Genomic DNA, 24,545 nt, shown 5'->3' with positions numbered 1-24,545 from the left:
CATTGAATATCATTTCACGAAGTTCATATCATTATCAGCACACTGATAATATTTTACTTCTAAGACCAACATTTATTTCTACTTACATATTACGTATATGCATACGAAAACATAAATTTTAATCCATTACAGAGTTTTAAATACCACAAATTTAAACAAAACACTAAACCAGCTTTAATTCTTTATTGTATCTAATGTATGAGAAAACTAAAATAATCACTAAACTTAAGCACTTAATTATGCAATAGAGCTTTCAACTCTTGATATTAATATATATTTAAGTAGCATGTGTTTTTGTGTGTGCGACTGTGTATATGTGTGTGTGTAGATAGCCAATGAGTGTAATCAATACGATATACACCTCCGATGTTGTTGTCGTTGTCGATGTCGATGTCGTTGCCATTGCTGACGCCAATGCAATACAATTTAAACCAATTCAGCTCAAACAGACCGCAGACCCGCACAACACCCCCTCACACGCCCCCTGCCGCCTACATTTTATCGTGCGTGGAACTGTCCTCCGTTGTCGACCAGGAGACGGCGGCACCAACAATAGGCAAGTGATAATCACGTGGAGGCGTAAAGGGCCGCACAAAGTGTCGCCATTGATGATGGGCGTGGTGATGATGATTATACTGTTGATGATGATGATGATGATGAGGGGGCGGCGGTGTCATTGTCGCGGTTACTCCCGCTGCCCCCGCTGCCGCCGCTGCTGTTGCATGTTGGTGCTGCTGGTGGCAGCTGTTGGGCTCGAATTTCGGGCGTGGTATACGCAACTGTTTGATCTCGGTCAAATAGGTTTCCATGCTGGATTTGCCAACGCTCTGTTGTTTGTCTGTCCGCCTGTTGATTTGTTAAGCTGTTTTAATGATCTGACTGATTTGTTGTTGTTTAACCAAGTTGCAAACATTGTGAAGTGTTTGACGAGTGACAAATTAAACTGGCCAACAGCTTTGGCATCTCAGCTAGCCGACTGTGAGCACAGCTGCAGTTACTCATATAATAAATAATTGATATACATACTATATACAGTGAGCCAAATTACAAATTTTATTTTACCTTTCAGTGGTTTTTTTTTTATTGTTATTTTGTTTTGATGACTCTTAGAATAAGTTTAAGAAGTTTATTTTTGAAAATTAATAAAAGTTAATGAATTTTGTATTTGTTAAAACAATAACTTGACCAAAAATTGCTATTCGCAGCAAGAATATGCAACATTTTCGTCTCTTTTTTTGTACACTCCGATGTAAAAGCTAGAAGTTGACTTCTCTCATTCAATGAACTGAATACACTGATACGGCAAATGTAATTTTACAGTTGACCATATTATCGTGGGAGGCCTAAATGTTAATTAGTGAAAAAGCTAAGAAATACATCTGTCTCACAAATAATTATTTTAATTATAATTAAACATTTTTAAAATTCTCACAAAAGTATTATTTTTCAGTGTCAACAATTATTAATTCTGAACGCTGTTCATAGAGTATATCTAGTTAAAAATTTAAGCCGTCTAGCTCTTACTGTTTTGGATTGGATGTTGGTTGCTAGTCACCAAATCCAAGTTATTAGTTAGGATAAATAATTTTACACATACAAATAAATAAAAAGGATTAAAGTATTAGGGTGCATCTATTTTTTCACAAAAAGTGGTAACCCAAATTCGTATTCTAAATTAAATTCTAAGATTGTTTTCACCGAGAAATTATAATTCTGTAATCAATTTTTAGTCCTAGCTATTTAAATGGAAAAATGTTGTGTTTTAAGTCCTTGCATGGGGAAAAACTATGTTTTATAGACAATTGGTCCTGTCAAGATCAGACAAAATACACTAAAGATATGCTAATAATAACCTGACTAAAAAAATGCCTTTTTTTAGGAAGAGGAATTGATTTTAGAACTATGGTTTCATGGTAAAAACATCATAGAATCGACCGTAGATTACAAACTTTGAAAACCATTTTAAATTATTTTTGGGCTTATACAAATCGACGCACCTCAATGAATATACAATGTAACTCACTCCTCGACAAAGTATATAAAACAGTCGTAATGCTTGCTCAGTGTAGAGTGTGCAAAAAGTGAAAGTAAATTTGTGGCATGAAATGAAACAATAACAACAACTGTTGTTTGTTGCATGTTGTGTGTTGTGTGTTGTTTTGTGTGGCCAGAAGACATGAAAATTGCTATAATTTCCGCAAAAGGCGTTCGGCTAAATCAACGCATCGGCATCGGCGTCGGTATCGGTATCGGCATCGAGTACAAGTTCAATGTGTGTGCTAACTTGTCTAGTTCTGTCAGAAGCCATTTGGGATATGCACTTCAATATGCACTGGAGTATGACAATTGGAGGATGAGAGTTAGAAGAGGGGGAATATAGTCGCTTAGCCCTGTTTACACAGCTGACACAATTCGACGGGAGCTTCGATGGCAAGTTCGACTTCTTTTCCTTCTCCTTCTCCTTTGTCTTCGTTGTTGTTGTTGTCTTTGAACGGTGACCAGCGACCGGCTGAGCAAGCAACCAGTTTGATTTCAACTAAAACAGACAAACAACTTTTTGTTGTTGTCGGCTGTTGCGGTTGTTGGTTGTTCGTTGTTGTGGATGTCTGGCCAATGCGACACTCACTTTTTGTTGAAATTACAACGGGCAGCAAGTCCATACTGGAAGAGGCAGAAGCAGAGAAAGAGGCAGCCAAAGACCAAAACTCAAAGTGGGTCATTAGAGAAACGTACTAAATAAGGTACAAAACTTTGTCAAGAGCAGAGCAGAGCAGAGCTGAGCAGAGCTGAGCGAGTGAGCAACATAAATGGAAAGTAAATGATTGTTGTTGCGGCCACGAAAGCGGCAAATAGGCAACTCGAAAAATGCTGTTTATAATGTAAATAGACGCTAAATAAATCATTTTGATGCGTACAACCAAAGTCCGGTCCAAAAAGTCAATGGCTGTAAAACATAAACAACATGCTTAATAAACATCCAAAGACAGGAAAAAACAAAGTGGAGAAAAATAAAAAAAGACGTTAATAAGCAGGCGGCTAATGAAGTCAATTGTAGAATGCGTATTGTAAATTATGGTAACTTTATTTACAGTTACATCGCCAAACATCATTAAAGTTCTCACAGTTCTCTTTCTGGCCTTAAACATTTTGGCTTTAAGCATCTTAAAGATGCTGTTAGCTGCTGTCTGTTGTCAGCTTTAATAAGTGATGATAATGACGTTATCGCTGTCCAGTTTTATGGTTATGAGTGTCTGAGACTTTATTTAGTTTTACGTTTAATTGGTCAATATATATACATATACAATATATTATATATTGGAAATTTGTAAAGAAAATGCAGTCTATAAAATTGTATAATACTTCCATGGATTGAATGCAACAACTTTGTTCTATCGATATTCAAATTACATGATGTTCAAGCTTGTGTCTCAAAATATTCACAAACTGACAGTATAATCTTTCTTTTGATCCATTCTCTGTCATTTGTGTATCCATTGAGTCCATTGAGTCTGACCCACTTAACTCAATATCACATTTAATCATATTGCACAACGATTTGGATTTGGGCGATTTGACAAACAGTTCAATGATCGGTCAGCTGACAGTTGTTTAATTTGTAGGTCAATGCGCAACATCCCCCCGCAGGGGATAGCCGGTCTTATAGACGGTGTCACAATACATGAGCTCATGATCGCTTCTAGCTCCCTCTGACAATGGTGTGAATTGAACAGCTTTGTTTACAAAAGATTAACTGGCAGCAAAAGAGTTGCTGAGCTTAAAGGCAGACTCGAGGGCGGGGCGTAAAAAGTAGAAAAAGAAGCAAATAAATAGAGAAGAAAAGTAGCTGGTTCTTTTGAAGGAAAAGTCGATGCGACGACGCGTTGAAAGGCGGCAAAACTTTCACAAACTGAAAGAGAATTTTCCAACAGTAACAATTATGAAACTGACGTCAATTGCCAACCTATTTAAGAGTATTCCATTCTGACTTTGCTCTCCCTGGCTATTATTTTATTTTATTTTTATGTCTATTTCTTAAATCATTTTTCAAGCGCACAGTTCGTCAGTCAGTCAGCAATTTTTCTTCTTATTTTTTTATTGTAAGCCGCTTAGGGCAAACAATTTAAAATCAATCAAATTTATGACTTTGCAAACTTCGCAGCGGTGCGTCCAATGTTCGTATGAGTTTGTGTAGCTGTTTGGGATTTGTAACCAAATCCAAAGCGCAGACAGCCTCACGGATACCCGGGTGCCATTGACCTCAATGCGTAGCGGTTGAAAAGTCGCATTTATATTTCGTATCTCCTAGATACTCGAGTATCTGCGAGTATCTCCGCCGTTAGACGCAGAGAAGACATTGCCAAATGACATTAGATACGCATTAAAATGTCTGTGCATACTGGCATTATATTATATGAATTTTATAATGTTGCCAATTTATTGCGTATCTGACATAACGAACGGGGAATTAAAAACCTCTTTTCAAGGTTAAAACTCTTAATTTTTTCAAATGATATTTTGAATTTGGAACACAGCACGGATGTTATCAATTGATGCAGGTTGCGATGTCTACCATTTTTAATTAAATTTAATTTAATTAATGCAGCGCTTGATTAAAGATATCTTCTAAAATATCGAGATACAATTAGAAGATTATTATAATATAAAAATTTTAATATTTGACAAATATGTTTAATTAAAACACGTTTAATAACAATTATTTTATAGATACTTTCGAAGCTAAAATAATTTGTAAATGTAATGTTGATTGTCGGAACGCAACTGCTTTTTCATCTGATTTAAATTCAGTTTTAAAGTTGTCTGTCAACTGCTTTCCCTTTGGATAAGTTAATGCCATTTCTAGGTTAAAATGTTTAGCAACTGCCTCGTAGATTTGTATTTAGAATCTCGACTTCCGACAGCAGGGGAAATGAGGGAACTTAAAAGCAACTTAATTGCAAAACCAGTCGGCAAAAACAAACTGAAGTTGGTGAGTCCACTGAGGCTTTTGCCTGCGGCTCTGGCAATTAAAAACACAACCATAAACAAAAGAAATTAGCGCGCAAAAACAAAAACTTAAAAAAAACTGACTAAAACTGGCTGAAGGTGAGAAATAGAAGTTAATTGAATGCAAATGCACAAAAAGTTGCCACAGTCCCAGACATTCATCCATCCATTCATTGTCTCTGCCCCGATCCGCATCTGCATCTCCATCTCCTCCAAATCCATCTCCATTTGGGTTTTGACACATGTGAGTCAAGATTGCAGAAGTCTTGCGGCAAACATTGCAAAAACCAAAACAGACAATGATGATATAACAAAAGAAAAAAATCACCAAGTACCCTGGGGCAATTGACGCTTGGCCATAGCATAAGTAAACGCAACCAGGTAACTTCTTCAACTTGGATTTCTTTCGGTTTTTGTATACATACTCGTATATAGTATTTAGCCAGTTTGGCTCTGTTGTTTATGCAACAATTTGCAGCAAACAGAGCGCGAAATGAGCGCCAACAACTCAACATTTGTCAACTCCACAACTTGAAGCAACTTGTTTAACAATGTTTAGTATTTACACGTAATTCGCTATTTATACGCACGTTTTGTATCTCAAATTGTGAACTCAGCCGGAGAAGCTGTATCCCAGAGTGTCAACTGCCACTGCTGTTGTTGTTTCGGCTTTGTCTTCGTTTTCGGCTTATGTTTCTGTTTGTTGTTACTGCCAATCTCTCCCTAAGCCTGTGTCTGGGCCAACCTTACGCTTCGAGCAACGACGCGCAACTAAAAACTGAAAAACTGAAAATGCAGACGCAGCCAAAACAGCAGCCAACTTGGATGTTGGCGTCGACAGCGGCAGCGGCATCGTCAGTGCTGCTTTACTGGATTGTACTCTATTTGAGGTATGCTAAATTGGACATAAGGTTTGTTTACCAACTTCAGATCGATCAGTAACATTTATTTTAACCTAGACACGGGAACGATCTGAAACGAACCTTTTCGACAGGTCAAATCTAAATCTGAATATAATAACATATATTATAGTTTTGACACATTACTGTCGAAAGTCATTATGTCAATCAAAAATTTTTATTCTAATTTAAATACTCCAAGTCAACAAATTAAAAGATAATTTTACGACAATGTTTCAAACATTTTAAAGGACATGTTTCATTTTATCAAAGAGATATTTTGATATGACAAATTTGAATTTAGATATTTGACATTTAGGTTTTAGTCCCCCTTAACTACACACTGAAAAACCGGCCCTTAGATTTAAATATCTTTTTATTTCAGCTTTAGATTCTATAAATTTTACGTCAATATATCGTTCAATTAGTTAACAGACACCTTGACTAGACATTGAACAAATGAGTCAGAAAAGTAAAGATAATTTATACAAAAGGGTATGAAATGTTTGTTATATCTTTTCCTAAAGTTCTTCGTGTCTTGTAGTTTGCATTGCGTGTGGCTTTCTTTAAGCTTCTCTGACGCGGTCTGCGTTTCAGTTACTTTTTATGGCTTAGTAATAAAAAAATTACACACAGCGACAACAAAGGCAACAGCAATTACAAATGATGCAGATTGCCCAAAGATTGTCAATATTTATGGCTAAATATTATTATAGAAAAATAATGTATAAGTATGAGAATGTATGTCTGTTTGTAAGTTCGAGTAAAATATCGTATTACGTATGTATAAGTAAGATAGATTTACATACATAGATAGATATGTATATTGAGATACAAGTAAGTGAACTGTAAGCGGGTTGTTGTAAACTTTTACGCAATGGCAAACAGCATCTGCGTATCTATGAGATACTGTATCTGCAGCTGACACACTGCAGCTGTGCGGCTATCGCTGCGGCTGTGACTGCGGCTGCGGATGCGTTTTTCTTTTGTCTTTGCTTGTTGTTGCTCGCCGCAGTTTGTCGGTGTTTTTGTTTTGCTCTTGCATGACGTAAACAGAAAATCGCTTCAACTCTTCTGTTTTTGCCGTTTAGCTGCTACCGCAGTTGATGGCCAGAAGATGGCAACGTTTGGCATTGAAAAGAGATGAGCGTCGTTAGCGTTTATGCCTCTTTTATTGTTTTTTTCTCTTCTCTTGTTTTTTTTTTTTGGGTTACTTTACTCTAATTGTTGAACTTTTATAAGTCACTTGCGCATTGCTAAATATATGTATTTTTTCTCTCTCTTTCTCTTCTCTTTTTGTCTGTCTCTTCTTCGTGGACTGGCTAATGAATAATCAACAAACGAAACTAAAATGAAAACAGGAACAGGTAAGCGCTTTGCATTCGTTTTTCGTATGCGTCGTCGTTTGTTACAATTTAAGCACTTTTTTCAAAACTATCTTTTATAAAACAGACAACCACAAAATCACACAAACACACATATGCACACACATATACAAAATAACTTCATAACAACAAGAAAAAAGAAAAGCAATAAGGAAGCAGCCAATTTAGCTTCAATTGCTGAAAAGTCTTTCGCCAAAGCGTTGTAAATATTTAGCGCTATTTTTACTATTGCTCTCTGATTGTTGTTGTTGATATTTACGAAGCTCATATACTCGTACATTAGCTGCAGTTCAAGTAAAGGCCCGGAAATGTGCATTACCATGCAATGCGCACTGTAAGATGGTGTTGTTGCTAATGAGAGTTACCAAACAATGGCCGAAAACATGCCTCACATAACCCAGTTGATTAGTTAATATCCAACGTCTTTTAGCCTCAGGCCAATTTCGATTTGAATTTGAATTTTTATGTAGGGAAATCCCGGTTACAGCAGCATTAAAATGCTCCCTAAAAGTATGCAACGCATATTTCACTTAAGAACATAAGTGCCAGCAACATTGTGTCTAGCAACATTGCAGCTAGCAACAAGCTGACAGGTTTAGCTGAATCTTATGTTATTAAGTTTAAGTAGGGAAATATATTTTTAGATGTACCTAGTATTTTGTAATCTACTGTAATTTGTTAATTATACGTAGTATATTATTTTATTAGCAATTTATACTTACAGAGTAACTACCAAATGACCAATACATACCCTATATATACATTTTGATCATAGTTGATTAGATCTAGCAAATCATATGGACCTACAAGGGCAGTGTTCGATAAATAACAATAGAAACACTCGTAAATTACCTGTAAACTTTATTAAAACCTCATTAGCTAAAACTAAAATCGTATACAAATGTAGCTTTGTATTATTAGCTATATTAATACATATTCATAGTAAATAAACGAAAGCAGTTTGTTGCTCTACAATTCCCACAAATCACATAAGACAGCTCCAGAATTCTTTTTAAATTTAATTTCTCTTGACCGATTTCTTGTTAATTTTACTTTTTCTTTTTGCACTTTAAGTTTTGTATACTACCCTGCCATACATACATTATTATATCATATTTATTTGAGTTCAATTATGTGTTTTTGTTCCTGTTTGAATTATTTGTGTGCTCTTTTACCTCTACCCGTGCTCCCCCCGAAATTGTTCTCGTTTGTTCATTTGTGTGCATTTCAGGGCGGCTACTTAGATGGACTACGTTCACATTTGGGTGGTTTAACACAACGTGTCAAATCATGGTATTGGGGACGACCTCTTGTAAGTGCCAATGTATTTTTCGTTTCACGAAAATAAGAAACTATTAAGACAATAACAATTGAAAACAAAAAAAAAATATATACAATATAAATGAAAAGAATACAAAACATCCAACCACAAAACAAAAATTGTGTTACAACTATGTTATTGAAAATTTCTTTGCCAATGTTTGAACGACTTTTGAATTTGCATCTCGTTGCATATCAGCGCATAAATCAAATCTAGCCTGAAATAGTGTTGTTGCTATAACGTTACTTTATGCTCTGTCTCACTCTCACTACTCTATGCTCTCTGTCTATTTCTCTCCAATTAAATAAACTAACTAACTAACTGTTTGTATGTACCTTGCAAGACTCAGCACATTGCGAGTGCAATAAAAAATATAAAAAAAATTGCATTTCCATTATTTCACACTTTATTTTTATGTTGTAATTGTAGGAATTGTGTTTTAGTTCTCAATTTTGATCTAGATATCGACATCAATTTTTGATCTCGATCATTGCAATCGATATCAATCGTGTCTCGTCTTTTTTTATTTCGATTTCAATTGCTTGCCCTCACACACTCTTGACTTGAATTCATTTGTTTGTCTAGTTCATAGATATAAATCAAAACGTAAATGTATTAGTATTTTAACACAAATTTAATGTTCGTTTTTGTACTTTTTATCTTGGCGCACACAAAAGCATAAAATACCAATTTGATTCTTTTAATAACTAGAGTTTTCTTTAATCTCTTCTTAAGTAATTGTCAATGTAAGTACAAATATTAACAAAATAAGCAAAAATCATGCTAAAAAAATATAAATAATAAAACACGTTTAAAACAACGTCAAAGCAAATTAAAGAAAAGGCCAAAGTAGTACAAACTAAACCAGGAAAATATAGCAAAGAAAAAGAATAGCTTGAAAAATACATTTGCACATTAACGCATGAGTCAACCTAAGTTATAATTTCTGATTTCAAAACACTAATTTCACCATAACCACAAAGCCACAAACACCCCCACCCCCACCCCCACCAAATGGCATTGACACACATGCAATAATTTGGTTTTGGTTCATCAAGATATTTTCACGTTTTGTTTGTAGTACAACTGTAACTGGTATTTTGATATAATTTGCCCTGTAATTATAATTAGACTATCGATTCTCTCCCCTCATTAATCTTTTGTAAGTACATTTGCGTTGATCCATTCCTCTTTTTTCTGTATTAATCTTAGCTGCTGCCGCCCTCCACACACTCACACATATAAATACACTTACACCTATAGCTGTAGATTTAGATCTGTAAAATAAGTTCAAAGTTATTGAAGTTATACTTAGCGCTTTTCTATAAAAATCGATTATAATTGAATCTATAGCCAAATATTAGTCTTGTTGAAAAACTAGTCCAAATCTAAGTGTCTTAGTTGCTATTTTGTAAGCCGTTTTTTGTAAAGTATTTACACTCTATAAATATTTAAACACATCCTCAATTACACATCTGTTATGCCTCCACTACTAATATGCACACAGACTCGATACAAACACAAGCACTCGCATTCTCATAACTTGCACCCAGATACACAGATACTCGTACACACACACACACACACACACACATACACACGACAGGTTACTAAAGTATAATACACACAAACTACACTTTAAGCATATAAAGCAAAGATCTGTATAATACCATTATTATAGTATTTTTATGCATATTGTTGAGATATGTGATTCAAGGACCTTTATGTATAACACTAGGCTACAGCCCAAATCTGAACTGAACCAAACCCACTTTTTTAGATAGATATGGGGCCCAATATGAAAAAAAAAACTATAGCAGAGTTTTTTTTTTAGAATTTTTTAAAATTTACCTCTTTTTTCTTGCCATTTTTTAGCGGTTGAAATCTTAGACTGTGTATGGATGAATTACAGGTATATTCATAAGCTTTCAGGAAAATAAAGTTTTTGAATCTCGGTTTTAGGATTCTCAAGTACTGATGACAAAAGTGAGCGCACCTCTAAAAAAACGGCAAAAAAAAGAGGCAAATTTTAAAAAATTCTAAAAATAAAACTCTGCCATAGAAAAAAAAAAGTTTTTTGTCGTATGGGGCCTCATATCTATCTAAAAAAGTGGGTTTGGTTCAGTTTAGAAGAAAAAAGTCGAAATTTGTTGCCTAGTGTTATCAATGTCCTTGTCCTTGTCCTTGTCTTTAACTACCCTGTTATCGATTAATATTCATATACGTTAACATTTCTAAATGCAGAAGTTAAGGTTTTTATTGCTTAAAGTCGCATCTGCATATTGTTATTTACTCCTAAAAACATTAATCTTAACTGAACCAATAAAATAAATATTCTTTTTTAAAAAAAAATCTAAATAGTTGTCGTCTTAATGACAAAGGCTTAATGTATAGATCTCAATAGATCCTTTAATCAATGCAATAAATACAGGGGATTAATATCTCAGCCATAAATCGACTTTTACTAGAATTTGGATTACAAATATAAAATATTTGTAAATAAGCTTTCACGAGTTCTCGTATTTACATAGCTACGTATATCTTTTCTGATTTTTGATCGAAATCAAATTAAATTTTTATCAATATTCACAATTCAAATCGAATCACTCGAAGCACGCAAAATGCTTTTGCATATGCTTTTCTTCCTAAGTGCATTTTTACCACTACCACTTTTCCCGAAACCCTCCTTCACTCTATAGTAAATTCCTCTATTATCTCAACTACGTATATATTCAACTCAACTGCCATATTTTATTCAATTTAAATTCTATCTGTATGTTTGCAAGTGAACAAACCAATTGAAATGTACAATATAATAATATTAATAGTAACAGAAATAACAACACATAAAAACAAGGAAGCTATTCAGTCGTTGCAATATTCAGAAAATTTTAAACAACCACACAATAATTTAACAACAAGCAAATACAAGAACTAATAAATTTTTATCAAGCAACAATTCCAAGTATAACTACAATCAATTCTTATGCAAATATTTCTACTATTTTCATTTTACATTCAACTTATTGTAAAAACAACAAAAAATCAAAAACAACAAAAATTGTTTGAATCTTTGCGCACTCTGCATAATATTTGGTAAAAAAAAAAATGTGACCGTATGCCAAAAAAATCAAATATTGAAAAAAATTAGGAGTTGGCCACAAAACTCTCAAGAAGTTTCGATATGAAGGAAGAAGGCGGCACATTGCTGGGCGATAAAGGTGTACGAAGGCATCAGGTGAGTGCTAACATTTAGTGCGACATGCAAGCACACTAAATACCAGAAATACCAAAGAAATACCAGCATAAAATTAAATACTAAAATACTACTTGTATTTACCGATCTACGACAGCAGAGAATGCCAACAAAGTATTAAAATACTGTTTGCGGTTTGACATTGAAATTCACTCTATCGCTATTTCTTTATCAATATTTTTTTAAGCTTAGTCATTCTAGAAACTTAAGCAAAACAACACATACAAAAAGCACACTAAACAAACACTTTTTAGCCGAAATATCTTGTACAATTTCGACACCAACAAATAACATTTCATGATCCATTCCAACACGAAACCGAATCAAATAATTATAACCAATACTATTACTATTAAATATATTGATTACTTATATATTTGAAAAATTCATTGAATTGGCATTTTTAGCATCAAAGTTGCATTTTGTTTGTCCGTACACGTACACTGAAAACAAAAACAATAATAATAATTTTACTTCAAATACGTTGTACAAAGACCTTAAGAAATACAAGTTAGCTTTTGCTTGCCTTTTGAAACCCACAAAAAATCTACTTTAAACCATTTTCAATTTTAACTTTTGATAAACACTATTTGAATTTCATTATAATTAACCATACGTACTCGTATTATTGATCGTAGGCTATTATTTATACTAAAACTTATCTAAGTTAAATGTCTGATTATTTGTGGTATTATTTTCAATGTTGGTGTCTATGCTTGACTCTCGTTTCATGATCCTGATCCTGTAGTCCATGCAGCGTCTGTCAGCTGAGCAGAACGGTGGTTCAACGACTGAACAAACACATGAACACAATCCAAACGTCGTACCTGATCATAGAGGCAACTTACACATTACAGTTAAGAAAACCAAACCAATTTTAGGTATTGCTATCGAAGGTGGTGCTAATACAAAACACCCGCTTCCTAGGATAATCAATATCCATGTAAGTTACAAAATTGTACATGTATATAGGAATACCATTAAAATATATCATCAATATCTATAGGAAAATGGTGCGGCATTTGAAGCGGGCGGCTTAGAGGTCGGGCAGTTAATTCTGGAGGTGGACGGAACTAAAGTAGAAGGTCTACATCATCAGGTGAACTTCATCATAATTAATAAAAAAAACAAAAATAATATAAGACAAATATTTATAATTTTAGGAAGTTGCTCGATTGATAGCAGAATGCTTTGCAAATCGTGAAAAGGCTGAAATAACCTTCTTAGTTGTCGAAGCGAAAAAATCAAATTTGGAACCGAAGCCAACAGCGTTAATATTTTTAGAAGCCTAACATTTGCTTGCCCTGCCGGCTAGTGACCCATTGGAACGACAAAAACTCGAGTTCCTCTATGAATGGGGCATCGATTTAACGGAGACGCCAAAACCAATGCCAACACCGATACCGCTGACAAAAGCTAAAAATCCACCGCCTCTGCCTCATGAGCTACATAGCAACAGCAACACCAACAGCAACAGCCACAGCAACAACAACTATGGCAGCAATACTGCGCTTAACAATCATCATCTTCATCATCATCAACATCAATCACCATCACAACAACAGCAACAGCCACATAAAGAACCATATCATACAAATACACCCACCAACACACCAACAACACAACAACAAGCAACAACTAGTACAACAAAACAACCGCAACAACAGCAACCACATCAAAGGCAACACTTGAACAACACCAATACACCAACGAAAGCATCGCGAGAGGCAACGCCAACACGTGAGCAACACCAGCAGCAACACCAGCAACAGCAGCAGCATGCCACGCCTACACGCGAACAACATACACCAACACGCCAACAGCAACACCAACAACAGCAACAACAACGGGAGCAACAACATCGCGAGCGGCAGCATCAGCTGCGCGAGCAACGTGAGCAACGCGAACGTGAATACCAATACGAACACGAACATGAACACCAGCAACACCCCCATGGACATGGGCAACACCATTTACACACACACCATCGTGATCACCACGAGCAACAACAACAACAACACCAACATCAGCATCCACATCCGCATTATCAGCAGCAATCATCAGCATCATCATCGCATTATCAGCAGCAGCAGCAACAACAACGCTACAACAGCAACAGCTACAAAACTCATAATAATTCCGTTTACCAGTAAAAAAAAAAGAAAAGAAATCTTATCAACACCAATAACAACAGCTAAATTGGAACAATTTTGGAACATTCTTTCAAACGGCTTTCAACAGTAAACAGTTAAATTGTGCTAACAAATTTGCAACAACTCCCCAAACGCAGGTTTTCCGATCCTCTCTCCTTCTCGCGCTGTCCCCTCCCCTTCTCTCTCATGTATCAATGTTTCTCACTCACGCCTCTCTACACAAAAAGCTTCTTACAGTATGGGAAAAACCCCAAACAAAATTGGAAAACTCTTAAAATGCTGTGAACGAGTTGAAATTCAATGTTGTTATTTGAGCTCTCGTTAATTAATTCCCAACCCAGCCCCATTAGAAATCTATACCTATAGAATCCAAAAGAGACGTCCCGCACGCCAGTGTTCTTATGTTGTAGTCAAGGAGCTGCTCTAAAAAAAAAAATAAATATATATGTATTTTATATGCAATAATTCCGTTGACTCCTGACCAATTTATATTATTCTACTGCTTACCACGATTTTTGCAATTATTTAAGCTCAATTACTCAATTAATTTTAAATTAAAAATATTTGATTTTCTATTGACAAATTAACATCTGTACGTTATTTAGTTCTAATTCATTTCAAACATTTAAAACTTTAGAAAATATCAAAGAAAAACATATAAGTACACTGCCAAAAAAAAAAAAATATTTAACAATATATTTACGAAAAAAAAGAGCAGCTCTCTTCTTGCACCCAACTTTGTCCAATACAATGAAACCTCTTTCTAACAGAGCTCGCCAACTCTCTAGGCAGCAAATAATTAGTACAACCCAAAGTAGAGCCCCAAACAAAACTTAGTACTTCTAAAACTCTCGTGTAAATCTGTAACTGTAAAACATATTATTGTATTATGTATTAATAATATGCTTATGAACAAGTAACGTAGTCTAAATGGTTAGTCGTAAAAATGATTTAAAACACAAAGGATAAACTAAAAATCAAATGAAAGCATATTTTATTTCACAAATTAAGATAAACCCCCAAACCCAACCAATTACTTAAAGTATGGCATACATTTAATTAAATAAGAAGAAGAAACGAAACCAGAGCTTAACAAGTTATAAATAAAATCCTTAAACCGTAAGAAAACAAAAATTATGCAGAAAAAGCCGCAGACACTGTAAAAAAGAAACAAGCGAATAATAAATGACAGCTTTTGTTATGTAATAAAAACATACACATTCACACACACATTGCACTCACAGACATTCACATGCAGAATGCTTGACTATTTAAGTAATTAGCAGCGACAGCAACAACATCAACAACAAACAAATATGAAGCCCACCTAAAAGCAAATAATTTGTAAAAATAAACGTAATACACACACACACATACACACACACACATAAGCTACTACAATACATATGTACAAATGTAAACCAAGTGAATGATATGCAAATACCAAATACCTACTACCAAACACCACAAGATGGCAAAGTGTCGATAAAGTGTCGATAATGTGTCGATAAGTCAACAACCGTCACACGTCGCCATCGTTCGTCACACAGTAAAACAATTTATCAGAAAACTTATCAGCAATACAAATTATGTAATATGGCGCAAAATTAAACGAAAAATTATCAAAATGTTATTAGTACAATTTAAACTGCACACTGCACTCTTTTTGAATGTTTGTTAAATGTTTTAAAAAACAACAACAGCTGCAAAATTGTATTCCTCTCACAAAAATCCTTAAAATGGTAAACGAATTATAAATCTACAAAAACAAAAGCTATGCTACTCTACCATTAAACAACTAGCAAATTAAATAACATATACAAGAATATGCAGTAGAGAAAACGAACGCTTAAAATTTGAGGTTGATTGGCATTAAGTAAAAGCATTAAAGACAAGTTAAAACGATGTTAAAGCCGACAGGGCGCGATAACGAGCAACAAACACCCAAAGCACGACTCAACAACATTTTGTGCAAGAATTTAATATACATTTATTGTAAAATATGTATTCGAAAATGAAAATGAAACTTTTTAATATGAGAACTAAACAAAATACATTTTTCGCTCTCTTATAGTTACTCTCTCTCCGTCTCTCTTCTCTCAGCCTAGCACACATTTGTACCCAAATCATTTGACAAATTGTTGATTTTGTTTGTTGTGTGTGAAAGTGTCAACAAATTGATGATTGAAGAAAAATAATTATGAACTCTGAAGTCATAACTCTGCATGTCGCACGAGCAATTGTTTCCTTTAAGTCAAATGCTTTGCAAATTGGGCCGCAAGTTATCTTTGTGTCTAATTGTGTAATTTAAAAAAAAATACTATTTATGCCTGGCTTGTTTTTTCATTATAAACCACAAGTTAAAAACTAATAAGATTTGTATATTTTCCCAATCTTCTCTCTATATATGTATGTATGTAATGTGCGACTCAATAGTGAGTCAAAAAGATGAATTTGTTTAAAATGTTAAATTATATTGTAATTGTACTTTTGTTGACTATTATGTAATAACGCTTTGCTGTATATTAGTTATGTACATTTTTAGATAAATTACTAAAACGCTAAAGCAAACAAATTAAACTAAAAGAACAACAACAATAAGAGACGTTATTGTTGGTTATCTATCATATGAATTAATTGTTTGTGTATAAAAAACAAAATGAAATATTTCGAAATTCAAAATTGACTTTAAATTGGAAAAAAAAGCAAAAAAAAGTATGAAATTGTTTAAACTTAAATGTGTTTATGCGTGCTCAGGTGAGATCGGAATCGATCTCATATATTAATTGACATGCATAGATCTAATTGTAAATTGCAGAAAATTCTGATAAAAACGCTTACTTAATCTTAACTTGAACATATTTACACAAAACCAAATTCATAACACGATATTAGATAAACAAATACACAAACAAGTACATTAACTAAACTTATATTCATATATGACGCATATAGAGCATACTCGTATACTAACTATGTATCTACATATACTCGTACTTATATCTAAAGTAAAGACAATGACAAGCAATTTGAAACAAACAAAACAAACAACAATTTCAATTTCAGATACATTTCAGAACAATATGTATTTGTATGTACAACGGGCGATGTTGATGAAAATTATGAAAATGATTTTGAAAATGAAGCAACTATTTAAATACGAGCAACAAAAGCTACTATGCTATGCTAAAGGGTAAAAGGCATTTATTCATACCAACAAAAAGAAAAACCAGCTTATAAATACCATAACTTAACACGTACCACGTAATATCGTAACGTAAATAGCAATAGCGTATACTAGTTGATATTAGCAGAGCTATAGCCTCAGCAAAACTTGTTGTATAAAAGATTGAGCTAGACTTTTAAATGGTGTAAACGTAAATGTTTATAATATACATATTACATATAATTGAGATCGAATGCTGTAGATAAATGTGTATAGAAAGAAAAACAAAACACAAAACTAAAACTAAAAACAATTATGCAAATATTTTCAATGTACTCTACAACAACTTTTCTATAATTTAAGCTCTCGCCTTTGATTTGTCTCTGATTTGAATACACATTATGAATTAATTATATTATATGGTATTTCAATTTCTTGGAATATCAGACCAGACAACTACAACAACAAAAACAAACTGTGCCACCTAGTACATAACAACAAACAGTTATATATCTGCAATATATAAATATAAATATATATATATACATATATACACATACGACTTGTAATATATTAATAGACAACAAATTCAAGAAATCTCAATGCTCACTTTTATATTTTTATCATACATAACATAGTACTACAAGTATATCAAGAACACAAAACCGAAGCACCGTATGCAACCCTGATGGAACTACTTAAGAAACGAAACAAAACAAACAAGACAAATTCGCATAGTAAACTTTAAAGTGATGAAACATATTTATATACTATACAGGTTATATATTGTATATATACATATATATGTACGTGTATATGCATACAAATGACTTTGCATACAAATTGTTGTGGAATTCCGAATTAATCGGAAGTTCAAGACAACTTCTATCAGAAGTCAAAGCTTTCTAGCGCCATTGCTTCTGCCTCTAAATACACATACTAGTATATTTTATTTAACGCGAGACACACCCCTTAATTATCCTATGTTAACCACTTTATGATGAAGAATTCAGAATTTGACGAAAGAAAAAAGATAGACGAAAACACCAGGCATAAACGCAAAAGATCGAGCTAAACTGCATAGTGCATAGTGTTAATGAGTAATTATTTCAGTTGTGTATATTGTAAAGTCAATAAATATTGAAGAAAGCATAAAGTTAAACATTTAAAATAAAAAAAATTAGAAAACAATTTATTGAGAATTAATAACATGTAATTGTATTTATCAAAATTTAAAAGCAAAGTAAAAAGTAAACGCATTAGCATAGCAATAAAAATTTAAAAGCCACAAAAAAAAACAAATTATATGATATATGATATGAAATGATTCAAGAAGCGCTGATTTATTATTATATTATTAATTAAATAATTGCAAAACAAGAGAAAACAAATGATATTGTCCTTGGTATTTACATATACATACATAAAAAAGAAAGAAAAATAAAAACAAAACGTTTTTTTATATAACAATCATTTTCTAGCAGTGCATTCGAGTAGTTTGTTAAGTTATTTTTCAATCTTTCGATTTCTCACTGATGAACCGGTTAAACAGCCTATTTTACATAAGCACTGAATCGTGGTTTGATTATCTAACTGGCCTCAGTTAGATTGAGAATCGCGCTCTATACGGAACTAATCGGGAATCTAGCTATGCCACAGGCCAATCTGAAGTTAAGCGCACACGATCAGCAGGTCTTGGAATCTATATTCAATCCCTTAGAGCTTGCTGGCATCACAACCCACAATGACACCGTCAAGGCAGAAATGGAGCTAGTGGATGAGGAACCCGACACTGAACTGTTGCAAGCTTCTAGGGAACTGGAGTTCCAAGCTGTACGCTTGACGGAACAGGGAGATTTGGATAACGCGCTAATGAAATTCGAAAAGGCGTTACAGCTTACAGAACGCGCTTCAGTCTATAACAATCGAGCACAGACCCTACGCTTAGCCAAACGTGATCATGGTAAATACAAAAAATCATCCAAAATTTAAATCTGCACAGTTTCATTGAAATTAATTTAAAATATTTGAAAATAGTGATTTTATAAAATGATAAAATTTATGTTCAAAAACTTGTCGAGACCCAAGGAGGATTGGAAAACTTGATACGACTGTCCGATCAGATCCTGTTATACACCGATCGAAATAACTAGCAAGATTGCGTACTAAGAGTTTTGGTAACTTTTGGTAAACCTGAGAGGAGCTAAGTTTTAATGATTGCATCAAATGGGGCCGTTGGAAAAAATTCCTTAATCATTCAATCCGACATCTGCACGATGGGGAAAATGTCCGATATTTTTCCTTTAATTCAAATTTATTGTTGTAAAGTATTTTAAAACTTTTTTGATTTTCTTTATTTAAATACTCAGGCTAAAACAAAGAAATTTTTTAAGGGACTACCCTTAATGTTTTAGGCTCGATCCTTTTTCTTCAGGTCCATAGTAAATTTCGCCAGTGCACTGTGGGAGAAAGCCCAAAATTTTTTCATAAACTCTAAATGTAAAACTAAAGACTTGAACTTTGGCATGGAACTAAGTTAGACTAATGTATAAATTAAATTTTTTTTTTTAATTGGACCAGGCCTTCATTCCACCCCCTCCCAATTAGACTATGAAGGAATGTGTAATATATTTACAAAAAATTTAATTATATAAAGCTAGAAGCTTGATACTTAGCATAAACGTTAGTTAGCCTAAATGGAACATAAAGTATTTTTTATTTTATAGTTGGATCTTATCTTCACCCCCTTCCTCTTCGACTAATACAAAAATTACAAATAAAAATATAATCTAAATGTAAAGCTAAACACTTAAAATTTTGGATATTTATTAGTTAAGCTAACGTATAATTTATAATTTTTATTGTTTTCATTATTTGACCTTGTATTCACCCCCCTCCCATACTGACTTTCAGAAAAATCCGATTTTTATCATAATTGTACATCTGCAACATGTGTGTTTTGAATGACATCTGATTCTAGATAGTTTAGTTAACAACCTTTCAACAAAACTCTTGTCATGCACTGTGATGTACAAAAGTAATACTCCCCGGAACACGAACAAATTTATTAGTTTTGACCTAAAAATACACGAGAGCAACACAGTGCTGAATTGAACTATTAAACACAAATACTAAAAATTTTTTATTACAACTTATTTAAGATATCATGATTAATATTTTTTAGGTTAACACTTTTTTTCTATGTCTACAAAACAAACACAATTCGCGCTGCAAGTTGCAAGGAAATTTGACGCGCTACTTCAGTTCACATGGCAACTTTAAATCAGCTCGAGCCTCAAACATTGAGGGTAGTCCCTAAAAATCTAATAAAATTATTTTTATTCTATTCTGAGTATCCAGATTTAGAAAATCAATGGTAAATTTTTTATTTTTTAAAAATTCTACTTAAAAATACGCGTCGATTGATACCTCAATCACCCAAATCCGATATCTGGTTCAAAAGATAAATAAATTTGAAAATTTTAGTGGACTTCTCAAAATTAAATGAAAAGTTAGTTTCTTTGTTTGTCTGTTTGTCTGTTTGTATCAAAGCGCTAAAGAAGCTTAAATGTAGTGATGGGGATTTATTCCTTTTCGAAAATCTACAAATGTTTGTTCTACGACTTTTTGAAAAACACGCTAGTTTAGCGGGAAAACGCTAAATCCCGGTAAAATTGAAACCTCAACAGTTTCCAAACCATAGAAGCTACAGATATGTTCTACATATCATTGGAAATCTGTTCTTGAGGGCTTTTAGGAGTATTTTTTCTAAAGTACTCAGGTAACATTTTACAAGTGAAATAAAGTTTTTTAGCTTACATTTTGGCGATTTTTGACAAAACGGCTCTAACGATTTCTGTTAAATTTTAATATGTTGTAAAACGTACAATTTTAGTATATGAAACACAAAATTTTGGTTGAGGGGTTTGGAAGATATTACCTGTTAAGTGAATAAATACATTTTTCTATCGGTCGAAAATCACGTTTTAGTACGAAAAACTTTTTGGTTTTATGAGATATCTTAACCAAACTGATACAATATGCATTTAACTTGGTTTTATATATCCTGACTAAAGTTGGATCAAATCGGACCACTATATCATATAGCTGTTATAGAACCGATCGGGTTAAAATTAGGTTTTAGTATGAAAAACTTTTATGTTTAGTGAGATATTTTAACCAAATTGATAGCATATGCGTTTAGGTTAGTTTTAAAAATCCTGACCGAAGTTAGATCTTATCGGACCACTATATCATATAGCTGTCATAGGACCAATCGTGCGAAAATCAAGTTCTACTGTGAAAAACTTTTTTGTTTTATGAGAAATCTTAACCAAACTAATACAATATGCATTTAGCTTGGTTTTAAATATCCTGACCAAAGTTGGTTCAAATCGGACCACTATATCATATAGCTGTCATAGGACCGATCGCTCCAATATTAAGTCTTAGTATGAAAAACTTTTTTGTTTAATGAAATATTTTAACCAATTTAATAGAATATGCATTTAAGTTAGACTTATATATCCTGTCCAAAGTTGGTTTAAATCGGACCACATATAGCTATCATAGGACAGATCGGGCGAAAATCAAGTCTTAGTATGAAACACTTTTTGGTTTTATGAGATATAGTAACCAAACTTATGGAATATGCATTTAAGGTAGTCTTATACATCCTTACCGAAGTTGGTTATAATCGGTCAACTATATCATATAGCTGTCATAGGACCGACCGGGTGAAAATTAAGTCTTAGTATGAAAAACTTTTTTGTTTTATGAGATATGGTAACCAAACTAATAGAATATAAATAAAACTTGGCTTTATATATCCTGTCCAAAGTTGGTTCAAATCGGAGCACTTTTATGTTTTATGAGACATTGTAACCAATATGATAGAATATGCATTTAACTTAACTAAATATTTTTTAATTTTTTCCATTGTTAGTTTTTGCCATAGTAAGTACGGGGTCTCCAACAGTCGAGTATGCTCGACTGTAGACTGGTTCAATAAAGGCCTTTCCGAAATGAGATGAAAATTCAGTTTGTCTGTTTGTTTCCCGTTCCCAGACATTTAGCACACATGTATCTGGCATAATTCGTTTCGACAAGACAATTCCTGCAGAGCGATAAGTTCAAGTTCCGGGGGCCAAAAGATTGCAACACTCACTTTTATAGAACATTTTTATAAACAAAAGAAAACTTACTCTATTTAAAAGTAAAACGATTAGAATTAATTAAATAATATTTAAAGTGAAGAGATTTTTCAAAAATAATTGTTAACGATTTATACAATTATTCTTGAGTTTTCAAATTAACCCGAGTTAAAACTGCAATGAAATGCAGAAAGTTACCAGATTTGTCGAGAGAGATTTAAGAAAAGTTCGCAAAACAGACAAGAGGTGGCGGCAAAAAAGCTCCGAAAAACTGACGAAAATTGAAAACGATCTTTTACTTTGTTTACTTTGTTGATGCTGATCAGGAATATGTATACTTTATACTTTCCAGGTGGCCAGAAATGCGTTTCTTTTAAATTTGAACAATTTTAACCTTCAGATTTTTATTCACTGCTGTACTTACTACTCAGCTGTAGTTCAAGCAGTGCGCCTTGTCGCCGACAATTAAATTAAGGGAACAAAAGCGCCATCTCTTGCTCAAAGTTAGACTTTTTCTTAACAGCAGCTGCATGCACCACACATACAGCAAGCAGTTCAAACATCAAGCAGTTATTTTCAGCGCCACCAAGCAGCAGTGAATGAAACTCAATACAGCAAGTATTCGTAAATTATGTTTTTTTATATTTATCTTAGATTTAAAATGATCTTTGCTGTGGCGCCACTTTTGTATCTTTTGCATAGCTTCTTTAACGCCACCTATTGTTTGTTTTGCGAACTTCTTTTTGGCGCCCTTTCTCGACAACTCTGGCAGCCTGCAACCCTGTGTAAATTTGAAAATTGAAGAATAATAAAATAAATCGTTTTAAATTACTTTTGAAAATTCTATTTACTTTTAATATTTGTGAAACTTTTAAAATCCGCGAAGCTATCGTTTACGGTATAGTTGAAAAGCTTTTGGTCCACTGGGTAGGCTTAAATATTATTGGTTAAATACTCAACTCATATTAAACTCGAGGGGGCATTCATTAGATTTTTTCAGCAGTTGCTTCTATACTTTTGATTTATAAGGAATGATTACCTGCTGAATGACATGATAACTTTTTAATATAGCGTAAAAAATCTATATTCGGAAAAGTATTGGGTGTATCCAGTTTAGCATTATGTAGTCTAGATCTGGCATCTTTTTCAATGATTTGGCCAACAGGTCTTCCAAAATTCTTATACCCACCAGTCCGTAAAGCTTGGGCTAGTTTAGCCTAATACATGATAAGTATTCACGTCCTTATCTGCCCTATAAACTTCAAAGTACACACAGTTCGAAGACGAAGAAATTACCAAATAATTAATTAATTATAATTCAAATGGCGATAAATAATCCAAAAAGTAAATGGAATTGGATGTAGATTAAATTGTTAGTTAATCACTGTATAAAAATAGTTTTAAAAAATAATCCTAGAATTTTCTATTTTTTTTTTTTGTTTATAAATCTTTGTTTTAATTCCGATATAAAAAGTGTTTTTGAAAGTCCAGCTGCTCAAATTTTGTTTGCAAATTATGACCATCATTTGATCAAAAAATATCCGAAGTTTCCTTGTCAGTCTAATAATGTTTATGTATGATGAAATATTGAAAAAAGCGTTATTTACAAATACACATTTCAGAGGCTCTGGAGAATCTAAATCGTGCTCTGGAACTTGCGTCTAAACAACAAGCGCGTACCAAATGCCACGCCCATTGCCAGCGAGGCGTATTGCATAGAAAAATGGACAACTTGGATGCAGCACGAGCGGACTTTGAAGCTGCCGCTCAGCTCGGTAGTAAATTTGCACGGGAGCAGGTGAGTGTTGATAAGTCGATGTCAGAGTAGTCATTGACTCCCCTTTCCTCCTCCTTTGCAGTTAGTGGAAATCAATCCATTTGCGGCGCTCTGCAACCAAATGCTGCAACAAGCCTTCGATCAGCTGAAATGAGAGCACTTATAGGTTGGCTTTGATTTAACTAAAAGGCGAACTCTCGTTAACATAAATAAAAATTAATTAAGTTCAAGACGCGTCATTTTATGCGATAAGCGACAGCAGGAGCAACCGGTGGCGGTGCCGCATTATGTGGCAAGCTGCAAATTCGAGAAGCGAATTCACATAAAAAGTGGCACGTGCAACGCACCAGGCAACAGACAAAACGGATAAAACAGGCAGAAGCACAGGGCAAAGACACGGGAATCGTGAGCTCTCGGGGGCCAATATACGA

The 24,545-nt window shown here is 33.6% G+C and overlaps 3 protein-coding genes across 3 annotated transcripts in view; 2 read left to right on the top strand and 1 right to left on the bottom strand.

Moving 5' to 3' along the window:
- The window catches only part of LOC117786977, a 40,293-nt gene extending 26,267 nt beyond the window's left edge, over positions 1–14,026 (top strand). The window contains 5 exon segments of the mRNA XM_034625411.1: positions 7,265–7,270; positions 11,761–11,847; positions 12,614–12,808; positions 12,872–12,964; positions 13,029–14,026. Coding sequence (XP_034481302.1) covers positions 7,265–7,270; positions 11,761–11,847; positions 12,614–12,808; positions 12,872–12,964; positions 13,029–14,018 — 1,371 coding nt within the window. The 3' untranslated portion in view covers positions 14,019–14,026.
- On the bottom strand, positions 155–5,771 carry LOC117786976 (forkhead box protein B2). Its single transcript, XM_034625410.1, has 2 exons — positions 5,595–5,771; positions 155–846 (listed from the first exon to the last, which is right to left on the bottom strand). The coding sequence occupies exon 2, from the start codon at positions 807–809 to the stop codon at positions 492–494; it is 318 nt and encodes a 105-aa protein (XP_034481301.1). The 5' UTR covers positions 810–846; positions 5,595–5,771; the 3' UTR covers positions 155–491.
- Positions 14,027–18,799: 4,773 nt separating the features above from the next.
- On the top strand, positions 18,800–24,344 carry LOC117786975 (tetratricopeptide repeat protein 36 homolog). Its single transcript, XM_034625408.1, has 3 exons — positions 18,800–19,147; positions 23,960–24,135; positions 24,197–24,344. The coding sequence occupies exons 1-3, from the start codon at positions 18,835–18,837 to the stop codon at positions 24,266–24,268; spliced, it is 561 nt and encodes a 186-aa protein (XP_034481299.1). The 5' UTR covers positions 18,800–18,834; the 3' UTR covers positions 24,269–24,344.
- Positions 24,345–24,545: the final 201 nt, after the last annotated feature.

Source organism: Drosophila innubila (assembly GCF_004354385.1).
Source record: "Drosophila innubila isolate TH190305 chromosome 3L unlocalized genomic scaffold, UK_Dinn_1.0 0_D_3L, whole genome shotgun sequence".
NCBI classification, from domain to species: Eukaryota; Metazoa; Arthropoda; class Insecta; order Diptera; family Drosophilidae; genus Drosophila; species Drosophila innubila.
This window is presented reverse-complemented; position numbering and strand designations above follow the sequence as displayed.

What these genes read in the sequence shown, in the direction of transcription:
- LOC117786976 (XM_034625410.1), bottom strand. Translation starts at nt 809, where the DNA reads ATGGAAACCTATTTGACCGAGATCAAACAGTTGCGTATACCACGCCCG.
- LOC117786975 (XM_034625408.1), top strand. Translation starts at nt 18,835, where the DNA reads ATGCCACAGGCCAATCTGAAGTTAAGCGCACACGATCAGCAGGTCTTG. An exon ending in CTTAGCCAAACGTGATCATG is followed by an intron (nt 19,148 to 23,959) that starts GTAAATACAAAA and finishes TACACATTTCAG; the next exon opens with AGGCTCTGGAGAATCTAAAT. An exon ending in GTAAATTTGCACGGGAGCAG is followed by an intron (nt 24,136 to 24,196) that starts GTGAGTGTTGAT and finishes CCTCCTTTGCAG; the next exon opens with TTAGTGGAAATCAATCCATT.